Source organism: Pogona vitticeps, chromosome 3 (assembly GCF_051106095.1).
Source record: "Pogona vitticeps strain Pit_001003342236 chromosome 3, PviZW2.1, whole genome shotgun sequence".
Classification (NCBI taxonomy): Eukaryota; Metazoa; Chordata; class Lepidosauria; order Squamata; family Agamidae; genus Pogona; species Pogona vitticeps.
In genome coordinates this window covers 172,869,017-172,887,737 of record NC_135785.1, presented here as the reverse complement: position 1 = coordinate 172,887,737, position 18,721 = coordinate 172,869,017, and the positions used below count along the sequence as shown (strand labels likewise).

Genomic DNA, 18,721 nt, shown 5'->3' with positions numbered 1-18,721 from the left:
ATAAGGAATAATATGTTTTTAATCTGTTCTTGGTGTGGCTAACATAATTGACATATAACAAATATTTAAGTGAAGATGTTGGAGAGCGTACAGCCCTCCAAAGTCCAGGAAAACCAAAAATAGCTCCAAATTCTTGAAAGTTGCTCTCCCCAATATAAAGGCTAATGTAAAGTTTATGGAATAATGCTTGTGAAACAATGAGAGCAACCAGATAGTGCTATGTAAAGAATAACAACTATTATTCTATTTGCCAATGACAAAATTCTGGTTTGTCAGTGTTTTCCCCCCTGCCGTTTTACATTCTTCTACCAAACTCTAGAAGGAAGAAGAAATGAAGCACAACAATGTACTAAGCAGAAATATCTTCCCACCTGCCCACTCCAGTTTTTAAAAAGTCACAGAAGAGACAAGATGTTAAGGGTGTTGTGTTCATGGTTTATTTTCACATTAAAAAAGTAATCTTATTGATGAATTAATATTAATTTTTAAATATAAAAGTGCTTTTTAAAAAACAAATCCTTAAGGCTATTCTGTCACTTTACAGTAGGGTTTTTTCACCATTCCAGCAACTGTGCTACATAACGTTTTGTGTGAATGGCAGAAACAGCAAAAATCTCCAAACAGTAAAATCATCTGTCAATAATGTCATCACTTTAATGCACATGAATTCAACAGAAGTATAAACAAACCAACCTCTCACATGGTTCTCTTATCTTGAAATGTATCAAATGGATTAGATATCTCAATAAATTTTACTACTAATAAATGTAAACTAATTTGATAAAAGAAGGCAGAATTTTACAGACATAATGTATACATTCTGCAGTGCTTATTCCAGACCTGGGAGGACGAATTCCAAATGCTTATAAGCAAACAGTTAACTTGCTTGGTGATATGTTTGGCTCAGACCAAACTTTCAGAAACTGCAAGTGACTAATACTAATGTACGTCAAACCAAGTGAATACTCACTTGTATGAGTAGTATGTGACTTTACCCCTTCAAGAGAAAAAGAGAAAAGTGAGCCAATACGCATATACTCAGACTCTAATGGATACTTCATTTTAGCCTGTTATATTGCTTGGGAAAAGCAAGCAGTGAGAAAGAACTTACTGTAAATTTATTTACTATTAATGGCTTTCTATTTCTGGTCTTAAAGAGGCAAAATGGAAAAGCACTTGCTGTTTCTTCTTATCCTATATAATGTATATTTTAGATGTTTATGTGAGGATAAATTACCGCCTTCCCTCATAATTAGATATATATTATTTAGATGGACACTGACATTGCTAGTCCTACTTAAATTCAAAATAGTTATAGTGGGAAGACTTAATTCTTCCCGCAGTGATCAAACGCAGCAGCCACAACCTTTTGTAATGCCATATAAGAAAAGAAAAAAGGGTCTTTACTACTACAAAAGTTTTTGGAAACATTGGGCAAAATAGCTGCCCACGCCTTACATCAAATATTGCTGTTACTTTCCAAAGCACCCTTGAAGATTGGGAGGAAAATGCCAACTGAATTCAATAAGTTAAGAACATTAAACCATTAAAGAATGCTACAGTTATATATATATATCTCAATATATACATACACATATTTTACAGCATAATTTACTGTACAGAAAACTTCCATTTATTAATTGTTCCGTTAATGTAAACAATAATAATATGTCATTGCAATGACATATACAGAAGGACTGTACTTAAGCCAAGGAGATGCTAGCAGAGGGATGTGAAGACTCATGGAAAGTCGAGCACCATATTGCTTTTGCCATTTTGTGGGGTTTCTTTGTAACAATGTTGGTAGTAAGGGAAAAAAGGCTATAATTATGGAATAATTTCTACACTGAAAAGACAAAACAAAACAAAACACAACAACAAAAAAGGAAATAGTTCCATAATGTGAGAACACCAGGTCTTGCTAGACGTTATTGTGATAGAAGAAATTGTTAACTATGCACTGGCATGCAAGAGTTGTTACTGACACACATGAAGATAGAGTAATAGAATCTGGATTCACAACACATTTTCTTTTACATGCAAACCATTGGTACAGATCCACATTTTTAACGCTAATGTATATGGTGGGCTACACAAAATGTGAAAGCCAGTGTGGTGTACCAGACAGAATGTCAAACTAAGATGTGGGGGACCTGGGTTCAAATCCCTGATGGAAACTCAGGCGGGTGGTAGCAATGCTAAATTACTCTTTGAACATCTTACATGCTTTAAAAATCCTATTAGGGTTGCCATAAATTGGACATGACTGGATGGCACGTAACTAGAACAATAAGAAATAGAGTTCCTTCCGGTTCATGTAATGCAATGCTGTTGGGGATGGGCAAGGCTGTTGGTGAGTAACACAAAATACTGTATCTTGTGTGAACCTATCCTGGATCAAACAAAGGTCTTACTGTATGGCCAATAAGACAATAATGATAACATGATAGGATTCACAGTGTTGCAATTTGATGGCATGTAACAAGGCAGTTACACAAGTGCTAAGCATGTCTGGAATACAATTTGAAGAATCAGCAAATGTTTTGAAATTAATTCTTGAATTCAGTTGCCTTTTAATATATACTCAGTTATTTAGGCACAAAATAAGTAAGCTGAATCATAATATTAAAACAGGCTACCTAACCCTGCCCTGACAGCCCACTTCTTTGGGCTGCATATTCTTTGTCATTCTACAAATCCATTACCACACATGGTATATGGCTTACTCCACGGTACTACCAACTGTCTTTTTGACCACTTAGTACTGTCAGGTGAATCCTGGTTGGAAGATGGTGAACATCACCGAAAGGCAAGCTGGCTGGCAACAAGATTTTCCAAACAGCAGCACATGCTCAGATATTAAGTGGAGCACCGTACTAATTCAAACTTACAGATTTGTTGAACGATAAACACTAACTGACTGATTAGGATTATGCTTGCTGGTTTCTGATATTGTGTGTCCAAAGACTGAAAAAAAAAAGTTGAATTTTGCTTTGGGAATTTTTGCTGCTGTCTGTTCTCATAAATATTTATGTTTCACTCAGTACTGAGCATCTCATACTCTGAGCTGTCATTAAATATACTGTTCTTCCAGTGTAAGATATATTTTCTGCAATAGCCTGTTTCATGACGTGACTACACTGGAAATTTGATTAGCAGGCTGTATTATGTTTGAAATCACAGTCACTGCTGTGGATTGATTTGGGAGTTCACTGTTCATATTGATTGCAATGTGATTCATATTCCAGCCCACAGCCCCAAATTCTTTCCTCCCTCCAGTTCCACCTCAGCAGATCCTTTTATGGGGTGTAAATACAGGAGATAATAATAACAAGGACCTAGCTATAGGGTTATAAGGTGATCTAGCACTAATCTCATATATGTAAGAATTTTTTTTAAAAAAATCAGGGGACAATTGGGGGGGAGGAAACAATGCAGGGGCATATCCCCCAGTCCTGAACATCATGCTCCAACTGCCTATATTGCCACAACTTCTTGTACAGACACAAACCCTGTCTTTACAAGAATGTATCACAACATTGAAGGCAGCAGGAAAAGAGGAAGACTAAATATAAGATGGACTGACTCCCTAAAGGAAGCCATAGGTTTGAGTTTGCAAGAGCTGAGCAGGAGTGTTGAGGACAGGACATTCTGGAGATTGCTCATTGATGGGGTCGCCATAGGTTGTGGGCAACTTGATGACGCATAACATCACAAGCAAAAAACCCATTCAAATGTTTTTGTCTTGAAAAAATAGAAGCCCCCCCTCCCCCTAGTGGCAGAGGGGAAAAAGACACTTTGGGAGCAAAAACCGCTGGACCAATTCAAATCAGCCTTTGCATCATGTAGTCAGTAAAAAAAAAATACTTCAAATTCACCGGTTTTATAAGTATAGCAAATCCCATGGTACTGTATTTGATGATGTAGTTGCAGCCTCAGGGATAGATTGTTTTTCTGCTATAATGTTTACATTCACAACTGTAGCAGATAGTAGGTGCCTACAAATTTTTAGAAATGTTTGGATATTAAACCATAATGATTTGAGAAAACTTCCCCTCTAAAAAACAATCTCACAAATCAGTTAAAAGCTAATTTGTGGATGTTTTGTAATATGAATCATTTAGGTAGCTAATATATACATGCTTAACTAGAGCATAACCTCTAGTGAACACATTGACACTTACTGAAATATTTGTGTGCCATACCTGCTACCTAGCAGAGAGTGACGTGTTTGCAAACCCTGATATATCTTTGAGCAAAAAATTAAACCTCAAAAAGTAAAGCTGGTATATTTGCAGGCATGCTGATATTTATGCCAGCTGAATTCTTATGGACAGATGCATCCCTTATAAACTAGTTAAGTCTATCTGCTTGTTCTCAAACATAATAATAATCAATAACAACACTGCAATTGCTTGGCCAATTAGAAGTAATTCAGTATGGCTGAATACTAACAGGCAATTTCGAAGTTAAAATGGTTCTATCCATTAGAAGTTCACCAAAACCTCCACTGGTGTCCTCTCATTAGCAACAACCCAAACAGCAAAATCCACAATCATTACTGTGATTATGTCAGTGTAGGAAATCATTGCCTCCCATCCTGTTACACTCTAGTTTTGCTACAGTTACCGCTGTTAGAAATTATATAAAGATAGAACGTGGTTCTATATGGGTACTGAAGCATTTACTGTTCCTCGGGATCATTAGTTTTTGAAATTATTCACAGAACATACACATTTCTCTTTGTATACGAAGAACTTGATACTGTACTATGGAAGGTAACAAACAAATGAATAGCCTAACATAGCTTCATGCTGATAAGCAAGGAGAAGGCCCATACAATCGGATCGTTCAGAGTATCCAGGAATGCACTGCATTCATCCAGATACTAGGGGAATTTGTAATATTTTAAGAAAATGACCGTACATCAGGAATCCCATCTGTATGGGAATTAGGAGCTAGTACTCTTGTTCATGCAGGCTTTCTCCTTCACTTCTATGGGGATATGCAACCAGGGCATTGTGCTTCAGACCTGCCTCCTCCTCCTCTGTAAAAATGAAGAGAAAAGCTCTTGCATCCAGGTGTTCCCTGTATTGCAAAAACTGACAAATCAGAGCACAACTATGCTAAATGAATGATAGAGTGAAAGTGTTTTGACACATAAGGCCAGCATTATATTTTGTTTTAAAAAGACAAAACAGCAAATTAACCTAAATAAAGCAAAAACCTTAAATAGCACCAAAGACTACTTTAGCTGAAGACTAGTAGTCTTGAAAAAGAATGATGAGGAATTTACTAAACAATCCCTTTGTTATTCATCCAAAGTTTGCATTTGTATTTTCCTAATAGATCTTAAAGGATCCAGGGACAAAGTCTGATCCTCTTGGGCTCACAGCAGACCTGATCTCTGCCCTAAATATGTTTTATTTTACTAATCAATGCAATTAACACTTATGAAATTATAGGTAGAGCATTTCTAATTCTGAGATCTCATAGCTTTGGGACAGATGGATGGGAGAAGGTATAGGGCAGAGAGGAGCTTTGTCAGCAGAACTGCGTTTTCTTCCCATCTGCTCCATCAGCCTAAATTTGCCCATGTAAAGCCACCATTGATGAGAAATGGTAGAAAGTGTAAGGCACTGAGACAGGGCAGATTGAGACACACTAAATCCAAAGCCATTCCACTCCCCAAAGAAGGGTTTCTTCCATTGTTTCAAATTCCCTTCCCTCAATTGCATTAAATGAAAGGGAATTTAGTCCATTGGATTAAGAGATCTAGCAAAGCTGGCCTCCCCCACCTTTTTCCCTTGCTCTGATACAACCCCTTTAGCATGGTATCATTTAGGGAGCCCTGCAAAATAAAGACTGAACATTCCAGGATGAAAATGCAAAACAGATAGAAAGGTTAAAAGGAGAATTGAACTAGCAATAATAACAAGGAAAAAAATAAAAATTAAATCATACTGTGAATCATCTGTCCCTTATCTTTGAAAACAACGACAACAACCTGCAGTCAGAGTATCTATATAACCCCAGAGAAATATATTTACTTTAGTTACCACTGCATGCATCTCACAAAATACACTGCAGCTCACATAAGCTTATGCCACAATAAATTTGTCAGTGTCAAAGGTCCCATCAGATTCTTTGTTTTATTTCTGTTTTTTTAAAAAAAGGAATAAATTTTAAAAGATAATTTATCACATTCATGAACGACTTGATAAAAAGTTCTCTGGCTGAAACTGAAATTAATTACTGTTCAATTAACTTTTCTGATAAGGGAGAATTCAAAAAAGGAAGAAGAGAATGAAAATATATTGCTCCAGTGCAGAAAACAGCAAATTTTTGCTTTCCAGATAAATATAACTGAATGCAATTACTAGATACAATCAAGATTAAAAAAACCCTACACAAACAAGCTACATTGTTAAAATGCCTATTAAAATATGTGTCTACTTATCTTGTAGATTTATTTTTTCTTGGCTGAATGAGCCGTAATTTGTTTTTAAATGTTATTCAGATAAACACTTCTCAAATCCCTTTTTCATTCTGTGTTATCTCTTGAACCTCTTTACCATTTTCAAAGAGTATTTGCTTCATATATGCATATATGTAAAATGGTATTATATAAAAGAACAGACACTTTCAAAAATAAATCTTACATATTACATGTAATCTTGCTTTTGGGAACATAAAACCTCTCTCTTTCAACTGTTTCATATTTTGTGGCTCATGAGAATCTTCCACTGGTGACTTGTTCCCCATGGCTCTAAATTTTTAAAAACATAGTTGCCTGCAGTTTCACTCATTAAGGATAAAAAAACATGTCTGGGTTATAAGTACAAATATCACATCTTAACGCTGCATTATTCCCCCCCACCCCCAGTTTTGCATGTAAAATACTGTAACCAGGCTTCGTAAGTGGGATGAAACCCCTTATTGTTACACAACACCAGATTTATTACAGAGCCTGGCCACTTCTGAGGATGGTGGGAAGAAAGGGGTCATTGTACATGCAGATTATTGGCACCCAGATGATTGTTTCATAAAACAGGACTAGCTAGGGGCTAGCTCTAGCATTAGGACATATCCCTCTCCTGTCCCTCCATCACAGCTCTACAGAGGATTCTATGGAGCAGATTTTAGGGCACATGGGAAGCAGCAGGAGAGTGGGGGATGAACTGTCCTGCTTTTGCTGGTGAAAGCAGCTTCCACTAGGAAAAGTATCCTGCCCAATATGGCCCCAAGATCCAGGTCAAAATGTAAAGCACAGAACAGATGTGTTTTATGAATTGATACAGAAAAATCTATCAGTGAGACAACAATTTGCTTCAGAAAAGTTCAGCACACATATATGGATGTATTTAAAAGCAGAGTACAAAATGATCTTCTGAATTAAACATACAGGGTTAGACTGCAACATAGTGGAGGACTCTCCTCTCTCTCTCTCTCTCTCTCTCTCTCTCTCTGTGTGTGTGTGTGTGTGTGTGTGTGTGTGTGTAAGTGAGTGAGAGAGACAGAGAATTTGTTCTAACACACCTACATTTAAACTTTTGTCTTTACAGTAACGAAAGTGATATTTGGAGACCATTTTCTAACACACCTATATTTAAACTTTTGTCTTTACAGTAACGAAAGTGATATTTGGAGACCATTAAAATATAATGTATCAGAAGAGACACACATTGCATAATCAACAGACATACCAATGTTTGAATTCTGAAAAAAAATATTTTTCAGTGTTAAAGAAATATTCACATTTGTTTGAAGCAATGCTGCAGTTGCGTATTTCTGTAGCACAGTGTCTAGAATAACTGAATTAGCTGTGGGAGAATCTACTGTCCAGATAATTATTATGAGAACTGAGCAGTACTCCTTATCCAGTGGAGTCCTTGTTGTGTGTATTGAACCAAGTGCTCCATATTGCTGTGCAAGGTGACAGGTCCCATCAGGGCATCTAAATCATTGAAGAAATCTAGGGAAGAAAACATTAAAATAAAGTACATTTATGGTTGCATAGCAGGCATTCCAGTGATTCCATAATTAAAGCACATAAAATGTCAAAGCAGGCAAAACTTGAATGATTGGTAAAGGCTTTGATTAAGGCTTCTGATACTCAAACTGGACAACTTCATTTGGGAAAAAAAGGAAAAAGAAACCTGATTCCTTAACCCTTCCTTTGCTTTCATTTTTGTTATAATCCACAAATGTTGTGCACAGAAAAGAACACTTATTTGTTTCCTGACCCAAAGGCCCTAAACCAGTCAAAATTAATGGTTAGTTTCTAAGCCCCCTTTTAAAAGCTCTTCTATTCTTCTATTGCAGTGGTTCCCAGGTTTTTTGTTTGTTTTTTTATTGCAACTCCCGGAACTCCCTGGCCAACATAGTTGGTGGTGAACTAAACACTGAAAGTTACACTCTGACTTAGATGTCTCTCCCTCTGTCTTTTAAAAACAATTTTATATCACTTTTTGAGATAGCAGGACTTCCTCAAGGCAGCTTGCAAGATAAAAATGTAAAATGAGGAAATACTGAATATAATTGACTGAAATGGCAAAAAAAAAAAAAAATCTTCCTAAAGTAACAGCAAACCAAGCATTGCATTGCCGAATAATGATTAGGGAGGACATTGGTCTCACCTCCAATTCTATATTCCATAAGGATGGGGCCATCACAAAAAAGTCCCCATCTCTTGTGTGAGTCAGTCTAATAGATCTTACCTGTTGGGACATAAGCAAGGCCTCTGCGGTTGATCCTAGAACCCATACAAATGTATATGTAAATAACCTGGTCCCAAGCCAGTTAAGCACTTTGGAGCCAATCACTAACTTTTTAAATTGGCCCCAGAAACACAGTGGTAACCAATGCAGCTGGTACAAAAATGGTATTAGATACTCTGATCACAAAGCTGCACTCTGCATCAGTGGAAACTTCCAAATGGTCTTTGTCTAGCTCCATGCAGAGCATATATCAGTAGTAGGCTGGTGTGGATTTAATCCAGAAGCAGGAAGCCCCCTCCCCCTTATCAACCCACATTTGTCTTCTTCCACTTTGCCGATGGTGCATTACTTCACCGGATGCTTCTGTTCTGCAATGCTCCAGTCGCTACCACTGCTGGAAGGAGAATCAGAAGACAGACAGGCGCATGCAAAAAGCCTGAAGGCCTAGCTATAGAATACTTTCCAAAGGCCCTCTAAAGCTGCTGAGCTCCATGGCTGGACACCTTACACATGGACCTGCCTGCTCATCTCTCTTCTTCTCCTTCAGGGCAGCAGTGGTGGCATGTATACTGGTGTGTATGTGTGCTAAGAACTGCAAAGATAAAATTACAATTCTTTAAATGAAAAATGAGATTGAGGGATGTATACAGCCTGTACTCTAATTCTAAATGTGTTCAGCCTTTGCAATTGAAAGAAAAGTACAGCACATGCTCAAGATGCTTTATTCTTTATTCTATGATACCAAGGAAAAGTTTGGAAAGCTATGGACTGTAGGTGGTAGAACCAGGTAGTGTTCCAAACTTGTTTTATGTGCAACTTCGTGGACCTCAATCCAAGCCTATCATACCCCAAATTAAAGTTAACTCTTGGTCAAAATGACATGTTACTGTTTTAGTGAAGGATTTCTTACTACACACCTTGGTTCTCCTTGGCAAGATTGTCAGCCATTTCCCAGTAGTCATAACTGTGTAAGATGCTGTTAGTGATACTAACATGATTGGCTGCCATCTGGTGAATTCGCTGTGGAATGCTGACAATGGAGGAGGGGGAAGGGGCTCCAGTGCTGCCCTGAGACCCAACAGAACTCACAGGAGATGGGCTAGGGGAGATTGGAGAGGGTGTCCCTGTATACCTGAAAAGCAAAGTTTATTATAGTACATTAAAAATAGACCACCTATAAAAGTGCTACCAGGAAGCAAATACAATTTTAAGGTTTATCTAGTGTTTGACAGTCCCTTTTTACATGCTTAATTGATGAATTGTAGTACTTTGCCATTTTCTGGTATCCTCTGATGAAGTGGACCTGTAGTTTGAAAGCTTGACTATTTGACCCATAACAGAGATCTTGAAGTCAATAAGCCTAGGCGTGCCCATGCAATATGGCAAATAAAAGTGCTCCATACATGCCTTTGGATGGTGGCACTGGATTTTGACAGAAAGATTTGGGTTTTTGTATTTAAATTATCAAGGTCACTGTATTTCCAGTCTACATTTTCAAAGAGTATGTTAATACTGGGGTTGCTTGGGTATTGATAACAATAATTTTTCCTTTTGCATCAAGTTCTGTTCTGAGTACCACCTTCATTCTATTAAACCACTCATTCCTGAATTACAATTTAAGTTCCTTGTGATTTGTATAGTGATTTTTATGGATGCCTAGATATTTACAGGTTTTCTGCTCCTCTAAGCATTGACTGAACTGTCTATTAGTGAGCTCACAGTTACTGTCCTCTGAAAATCTGCCTCTTTCATGTGGATAATAGCACATTTATCAATATCAAAGTTCATTTTGATATCTGTACTGTAAGATTCAATGATATTTAAAAGACTATTTAGTCTCAGAGAGATTGCAAACAATTTAACACCATCCATATACAGTATATATTAAGTGTGAAACATCAAGGCCATTTTCTCGGATAATTTAGACCTGTAGCCCTTAGTGCTATTGCTGTGCTGTCTAGCCAATTTTTCTGGTTTGTTCATAAAATACATATAGTTCTGCAGCCTCCCTTTGGTGGTCTTCACATGCCTAGGCAACCATACTGCTTTTGCTTTAAGCTTCTGTTTCAGTGAATCAAGAAAGTCAGCTTTTGAACTTTGTTCAGCTGCGATGTTTCCAACTCGATGTTAAGCTTTCTATAAACAGGGCCTATGTTCTTCCTAAGACTGCTTCCTAAGATGATGACGATAACAATGATGATCATGACAACCATCATAATCTATGGGGCTAATATCAGGAACTATTAATCAATGCCTTCTGAGTGGCTACCGGTGCTATCCAATATACACAATATCCACACACAAAAATGACTGCCCAAATCACAAGCATGGGTTCACCTCTAATGATGAAGAACCTATAGTCTATTTCTGCCTTTGGGCAAACATCCTTTGCAACTCTCCTCTAAAGTTCAGAGGGAGAAGAAAGAGAATGACTGACTATTAAATACCAATAATGAAATTATCCCTAAGTGGCTAGGATTCAAATTCCAGCTGAACAAGATTTAGAATATTGCGACAGAACACTGAATTTACTTACTTTCCACTAGCACCCCATGGAGATGGTGCCTGAGCAACTTTAGATGAGCTCTGTAGAGAAAAAAATGTTGCAAGCAATTAAAAACTGGGAGTGCAATCAGTTTCAACAGGGAGAATGTTTTAGAATCCAAATGCTATATATGGTGTCCGCAGTCAACTATTTTACAATAGCTATGAATTTGATTACCGTATTCTTCCATGTATAAGATGATACTTTTTCCTAAAATCATTGCAGGAAAAATTGAGGGTCATCTTTTACAAGCAAGTAAGCCTAAGAGAAAACCGCACGGCAGCAAAGCTGCCTACCCTATGCTGGTCAGTGGAGTCTGGAGGTACCTCCTTGCTGCGATCCACCTCCCTCTGTTTGTTTCTGCTGACTTGAAGCAGCTCCTCCTTGCCTGCAAGCCCGTCTGAGTCTGGAGTGGGCTGTGTATGCACCTCCCTGCTCAGGACCCACCTCCTCCCACCCCCTCCATTTGTTTCTGCTGACCTGAAGCAGCTCTTCCTTGCCTGCAAGCCCATTTGGAGTGGGGTATGTTTGCATCTCCCTGCTGGGACCCACCTCCTCCCACCCTCTCTGTACTGGCTTGTAAATGTTGCCTAATTACTAAATAAAAATGTGTTCCTTTCTAATGTTTAAAAGATTGATTGCTGAATTTTTGGGTTAGAGAATTGGGGGCGTCTTGTACATGGGGGCGTCTTATACACGGAAAAATACGGTAGTTACTTTTCTACATAAAAGACATGCTGAAGTAAATTCCTGATAACCTTCCCCCCACTCACTCACTCACTCACTCACTCACTCACTCACTCACTCACTCACTCACTCACTCACTCACTCACTCACTCACTCACTCACTCACTCACAAATATACATGAAGACAAAAGTTAAGAAGTCATAGGCATGTATTCTGGCCTATGTTATTAAGCATAGAAAAAGAGCAAAAACTTTTACTTCTTCTGACAGAATTAATCAGTTTGAGAAAATGGCATCTAAAGAATCAAACTGTGTACAATTTAGCTAGGATGTAGTTATGAGCAGTTCTCCCTTAACAAGTAAAAAACATTTGTTATCCTTGCAGGAGGTTTTCTGAGCTCTGCAAATTACCTTGCTTTTCTTTGCGATTGGTCTTTGTGAGTAGTGCTCAGAGCAACTAAAAACCACAATATAATAAAAAAGCACCCAGTCAGTGCTAATGCAAAGACTTTATTTTTTATTTTATTTATTTATTGTATTTATACCACGCCTATCTAGTCATTTCGACCACTCTAGGCGGGGTATAAATACAATAAATAAATAAAATAAAAAATAAAGACTTTGCATTAGCAAAGTCAATAAATGGAGCTGTGGTGTTGAAGTCCAAAGCACCCAGAGGGTTGAAGGTTCTCCACCCTGCTTCTGCAGTTCCCCAAACCCACTGCTTACTATGACAATGTTGTCGTTTTACATGTGCTTTTCCCCCAGTTACACATTACTTGAGAGGTGCAGGGCACTAGCTACTGTGTATCCCCCAGGAACACATAATTCAGATCTGGTTCACAAGTGACTGTGCTCAGAAAACTGCCCAATATGTTTTCCTCTAAGCCTTATTGTACAATCTTCCTGAAATATGCTAATCTTCTACTGAGGCAACCAAACCAAGTACCTTGAAGTATTCAATGAGAGCTTTTGAATATTTTACAGCATGGTCTCTTTTGAGTCGAAACATTCTCCAATATAGAAGGGCCAAACAGCGATAACTGTAAGAAAGGAGAAAAACATGGTTTCGGGAATATTGTTTTATCCGTGGTCATTCAAACTAAGAAGGGGAGTGGGGTGGGGAGCCACAACACAAGAAAGCCTTCTTTGACTCTTGTATATTTATGGCTTATTTCTCTTATTGGAGAGAGACAATAGCCAGCATCCTGTTGCATAACTACGCACGCACAAGAGAAGATATGTCACTGGTCTCAGCAGACTGCTTCTAACTAAAATGTTCCATGTTCAGTTTCAGGGCATGTGCAAGTTCATAGTATTTTGTCCACGTCATGAGCACTCTAAAATTGATAAAGCAACTCTCTTGTTGCAGAGGCAACTTATGCAACAGAATATTGGCCAATAATTTTGAAGAACAATACAAAAGATAGTCAAAGACTACAGGAAATGAAGGTAATAGAGTTGAACCATCATTGACGATGTCTGTGTGTACTCAGTTCTTTGTCCTTGCTCTTGCATTTAAGCAACCACATGTTGCAAGTCAGTGAAGCATTGCTGAGGAAGAAATCTGTAAAGTGTCTTAAGGCAGAAAAATGACCGTGCATTCCATCCGTGGCAATTGCTTCATTATATCATCTTCCAGACTTCTGGGGGAAAACAATCACTGGTTATGTTTAACATGTTCACAATGTTTTGCTTCTCTCTAAGAGCCACTTTCAAAAACGCTGCAGGGCGATGCTCAAGCATAATTTCCTTGGCCCCAGTATGAACTTACAACATGCAATGATGAAAAGCGTCTGTTTTAAGAAACTGGAGAATCAGTTGGCACTCTTCAGCTTCTTCTGTTACCTCTGTTGAGGCCTTTTGTTTGTGGCTGCCTGATATGCATTTATAGGCACACAAGGTATATTTATTGCACATGCAAAAAGCATCCTTTAGATACAATTTCCTCTCTGGTGCCCTACGATCACTGTGCATCCGAAAAGAAGCAGCCTAACAATTTCCTCATATATATTCTACTGTCAACTGTGCTGGTTCCTCAACTCTTAATGTCCCAGAATATAATTTTATCCATTCCATCCTCCTACTGCCAACCTGCTGGTACATCTCCTTGGTTTCTACAAGGAGCGAGTAATGGACATCTGTAGTAAGTGAGTAAGCATATTGCAGGCAGAGCTCTTTTCCTCTCTCCAAGCGCAAGTTTGAGATGACCCTTTACAAACTCCTCTCTCTGGGGCTGTTAGATTAGCAGCTTCCTTTTTCCTGAGATTTCAAGGCCAAAATGTATCCCTAGGATAGGCTTCCATGATGTCACAGAAGGCAGGCCCTTGTGTAGAAACTGTAAAATAATATGGTGTCATCTGTGAGAGAGTTAAGATAAACAATGTGGATTTTTTTTGGTAGTACATGTGAAGAGCGCATATATAAGCACCTTCCTGCTCAACCAGTGAACCCTGAGGCTGGTTGGAAATAATGAGAACAAGGGTGCCCAGGCATTAAAGTCACCACACACAATAAAACCAGACTTCTCTCCCTATGTGGAGGCTTGGGAAAGCACAACAATTCCCTGGGGATTTAGCTGTTGTCCTGAGACTTGGCAACCTTTATTCCAAGTTCTCTTGACAGTTTGGACAGGGTCAGTACCTCACTGTTCTGCTTGCTTTCTATTTGGCCTTAGCCAAAAGATTTAGAATATCCAAATCTTTGAGTTTATTTTAGCCCCCTTTAAAAAAAATCGCCCAGGCTTTTCAGGTGTTTCATTTACTACTACCTAATTCTGTTCTATTGTATTAATATTTCTTAAATTTGGTATATCTTTATATCCTCTCTTTTAGCACATTGCAAACCACTTTGGGAGGCTGTATATCTGATATTTTAAGTATCTGATATTTATCTATATCTGATAGATAAATGCTTAAATTAAATTAAATAAATCTATATCATCCAGCCTACAATAACCATTTAGCTTCTTCTATTGGCACCTAACCAAACTAGGTTGACGTATTTGCATAACAGGGATCCTGAAATCTTGATGGGTTCTTAAAATGACAAAATATCCATTCTTTTTAATCTCCTTTTATAAAGGTCATCTATCTGTGGAAGCTTTTTTAAAAAAAAATCTGCTAACTGGTGGGGTATATGAGAGGGGAATCACTTAATTTGCAGGACGGGGGCTCACCAAAATTTCAGAGGTAACTTCTCATTTCAAGTGTTTACAGACATGTTTTATGGAGGTCTAAATAAATAGTGGATATCCAGTGTGTTACAGTGGATACAGTAATAGGCTGTAACTCAGGAGATGGGAGTTTGAATCCCTGCTCAGGCCTGGAAATTCATGGGGGTCGAGGTTGGAACTGGTAAAACCATTCCTGACATATCTCACCTACAAAGCCCTATTACAATTGCTATAAGTCAGTCCTCACTTGATGGTACATAATACACAAGTAAATGGCATCATACAAAAAGGATAAAATTGTCCTATATGAACAATTGATTCTACATCCCCTAATATACTAAATATTATCTGAGGTGTTTGCATTTCTCATTCTCTTTTTCTCATAAGAAATGGTTTTAGAAGAGGTAGCCGTGTTAGTTTGTGGAAGTGGACTTGTCCACAAAAGCTCACATTAAAGTATAGCACTTAGTCTTTAAGGGGCCACAACATCTTTGTATTCATAAGAAATGCTGTGACTTGAATTTCCTCTTATTCCAGGAGAGGGCAGTCTGTGCACAGGAGATGAAAAATTGATTCTGGCTGCTTATGCTTTAAACGGTTGTGTAGCTTTACGCCTAGATAGAAATGCAGTGCTCAAGTCATAATTCTCACTCTGTCACTTTCCAGGTACAGGGAATAAGCAAAAGAAAGCAACTCATCTGCTCTCTGGCAGCCAGAGACTTAGGGCTGTTATTCAGTGTTGTTAACAACAGACAGTCCACCTCTGGCTTTCCTCTCTCTTTGGCCTCTGTTTTCAAAGACAGCAAGCACCGCCTCCCCCTTCCCCAACACTAAACTCTACACACTGATGTGCCAAGGTTGGATCTATAAGATTTCTGAAAATCTTCCGCCTCTCTTTCCCACAAAACCCTAAGAAATGGGAAACATTTAGGAACCATTTTTTGGTTGCTGAGGCTCAAGAAACTTCTACCAATTAATGTTGAACATGTATCTGGAACACACTTAAAATCAAGTCCTTGCTATGAAGTGTGCTTGTATAACAAAAGCTCAAAAGACAAGACTTATGACAATGGTAATAAGAGCCCAAGGATTTATTTTATTATTTATCAATTCAGTTAATTTATATCTTGCCTTTCTCCCAGAACTGGAGTGCAAGGTTGCTGGAACCCTCAGTTTAAAGAATGGCAACTTTTTTTGGTTCCAAGAGATCTGCCAGAATAAGAGTGGTCCAGTGTATTGTGAAGGGAACTCAACCAAAGACAGAGTGAGATCAAATGCGTGAGATGCCCACTTAGGACGTACATTGCTAATGGTTTTTAGATCACAGCTTGTACTTTTATAATGCTATTACCATCATTTTGATTGGGTCTCATCCTGTGTGTGAACAATTTGAAGCCAGACTACGACTGGCTTTGGGCACTCCCGAATGAACAGTGTCTCATGTTTCTTATTCTTTCACGACATGGTCATGTCCAAGTTCTGTATCACTCAGCTGGGAAGACCAGAAAGTACTGGGCATTTGCATTTACTAGGCAGACATCTGCCACGCAAGATGAGGAAATCTGAAATGTACTTAAAAAAAATTTTATCCATGTGTATTGAGCACATGCACTTCATGTTCACTGCGTAGCACCAAGGCTGTTCTTTATGTTAATGAACTCAAAATGATCACTTGGTTTGTACATAGCGAATTAATTGCATATGGTATTTTGTGCCCATGGCATGTGTTCTGGATTTTGACCATGGAAACTAACTGTTCATGTAACAGAAACATAATGTTGTATGACTGATCCTGAAATTGTATACAAAAGAAGAAAAGACCATACCTGAAACCCCAGTCATAAGGACTAGAACACACTAAGGTCAACTTACACCTGAATGACCCTGTTAGACAGAACCAGCAGGCAGCTAAAATTAATTATGTGGAACAGCCAAAGCTCTGTTTTCAAGCCAGCTTCTGTGAGATGCTGATTTGCACAAGCAGATTATTAGAAACAGAGACACAGGAGGAAGCAGAAGAGTCTGCATTGGAGCTTCAGGACCATGAAATCTGCACATGAAGACTTGACATTTAAGTCAAAAAGCAAAGCAAAGGCTGTTTCTAATATTTTAAAATTTGATTTTGAGGACAGCACATAAAACAAATCTTTCATACAACTAATTTACTAACCATAATGCAGCTAATTGTTTTTCTTCTTGAGAACCATTGGGGCCTGAGTGGGTTTTTAGTCTCACTGCATACCTTCAAAAGATCAAACAAAAGGCCAGTAAATAAACTCAGCAAGCATTAAAATAAAAGTATTTTTTTACAGTGTCAGTAATTATGGATTTATTGTAGCCAAGAACTTCCAGCATGATCCTGTGCATGTCTATTCAGAAGCAAGTCCCACTGAGTTCAATAGAACCTACTCCCAGCTGAGTATGTGTTAAGTTGCAACCTTGATCTGTTACATGCGCTCACCATAAACATCTCATTTATCTATCTTTCCCACTTCTGAATCTTAAAAACGGTCACGGTGCCTGCCCAACTGTCCAGCTTTGTTGTTGTTTAGTCGTTAAGTCCTGTCCGACTCTTCGTGACCCCATGGACCAGAGCACGCCAGGCCCTCCTGTCTTCCACTGTTTGGTCGAGCTTTAACTCAGCACAATAATGTCTCCAGGAAGCTATTCTAAACTTTATGAACCAATAACAACCTGCACTGGCTTTTTTCCCCTACAGATTGATTACTGGTGCCATCATTTCATATATCATCCAAACTTGCTCTTTCAAGCAACTCCAGTTCTCTATATGGTCTCCTTTCCCATGTTGACCCTAGCATTTCCGTCTTTTGGGTAGCTGATGTGTTTTGCCAACTATATGATCCCATTCTTTCTTCAGTGGTTATTTGTACCATCCCATATCACTGTTTCAGGGCTGCTGTTGTTTTTCATCTTTAAACCCTTTCACAATGCAACATACCTTCTTGTTGTGGTTACATGCCACCACATTGTCTCTCCACTCACTGGCAGCACCGTACGTTGACCTCCTTGTCCTGCCTCCTTTTTTGAGTGTACGATCATGCCGGGAAGGCAGAGGAGGGAAGCGTGCTGCTGCCAGTGAATGGGTGATTGCGCAAGGGAGGGAAGCATGCAGGCTCCAGACCAAATCACTGAACCATGGTTCATGCCCATCTCTAGACGGGAGAGAATTCGCTCCACCCTTTGTGACATCAGTTCAGTATGAAGAGGTAAATCTTCTGTTGTCCATGGGGATTCTCCAGCCATGTTGCAACTCTAGTTTTCCAGAGCTCTAACCCTATGATAAGATTGGGGGGAGGGGGAGGTCTAGAATGCTCCTTTCTACATGTGGTGAGTTTGCCCTCACATATAACATCTGAATAAGGCCCTTTTAATATTTTTAATCACATTGTAAGCCTGTGGGAACAGACTGTCTATTACATTTACTTAATGGACAGTTTTTAGTATATTGATTGGTGGAGACTGAGTTGGGTACCTAGTTGCAGAGCCATAGGTTGGGAGCTCAATTCACTACTGTGCCTTCCTAGGGGAAAAGTCATCCTATGTCGCCTTGGGCAAGTTGCACAGTCCCAAAGC

At 38.6% G+C, this 18,721-nt stretch overlaps 1 protein-coding gene across 9 annotated transcripts in view; it reads right to left on the bottom strand.

The window, feature by feature from the left end:
* Positions 1 to 4,668: 4,668 nt before the first annotated feature.
* Positions 4,669 to 18,721, bottom strand: part of AFF3 (ALF transcription elongation factor 3) — a 309,887-nt gene continuing 295,834 nt past the window's right edge. For all 9 annotated transcript variants that reach the window (XM_072994485.2, XM_072994483.2, XM_078390317.1 and 6 more), the window contains 5 exons: positions 17,298 to 17,369; positions 12,902 to 12,995; positions 11,257 to 11,306; positions 9,638 to 9,852; positions 4,669 to 7,975 (listed from right to left, as the gene is read on the bottom strand). In XM_072994485.2, the coding sequence (XP_072850586.2) occupies positions 7,854 to 7,975; positions 9,638 to 9,852; positions 11,257 to 11,306; positions 12,902 to 12,995; positions 17,298 to 17,369 (553 nt within the window). In that variant the 3' untranslated portion in view covers positions 4,669 to 7,853. The remainder of the gene's footprint in view (positions 7,976 to 9,637; positions 9,853 to 11,256; positions 11,307 to 12,901; positions 12,996 to 17,297; positions 17,370 to 18,721) is intronic.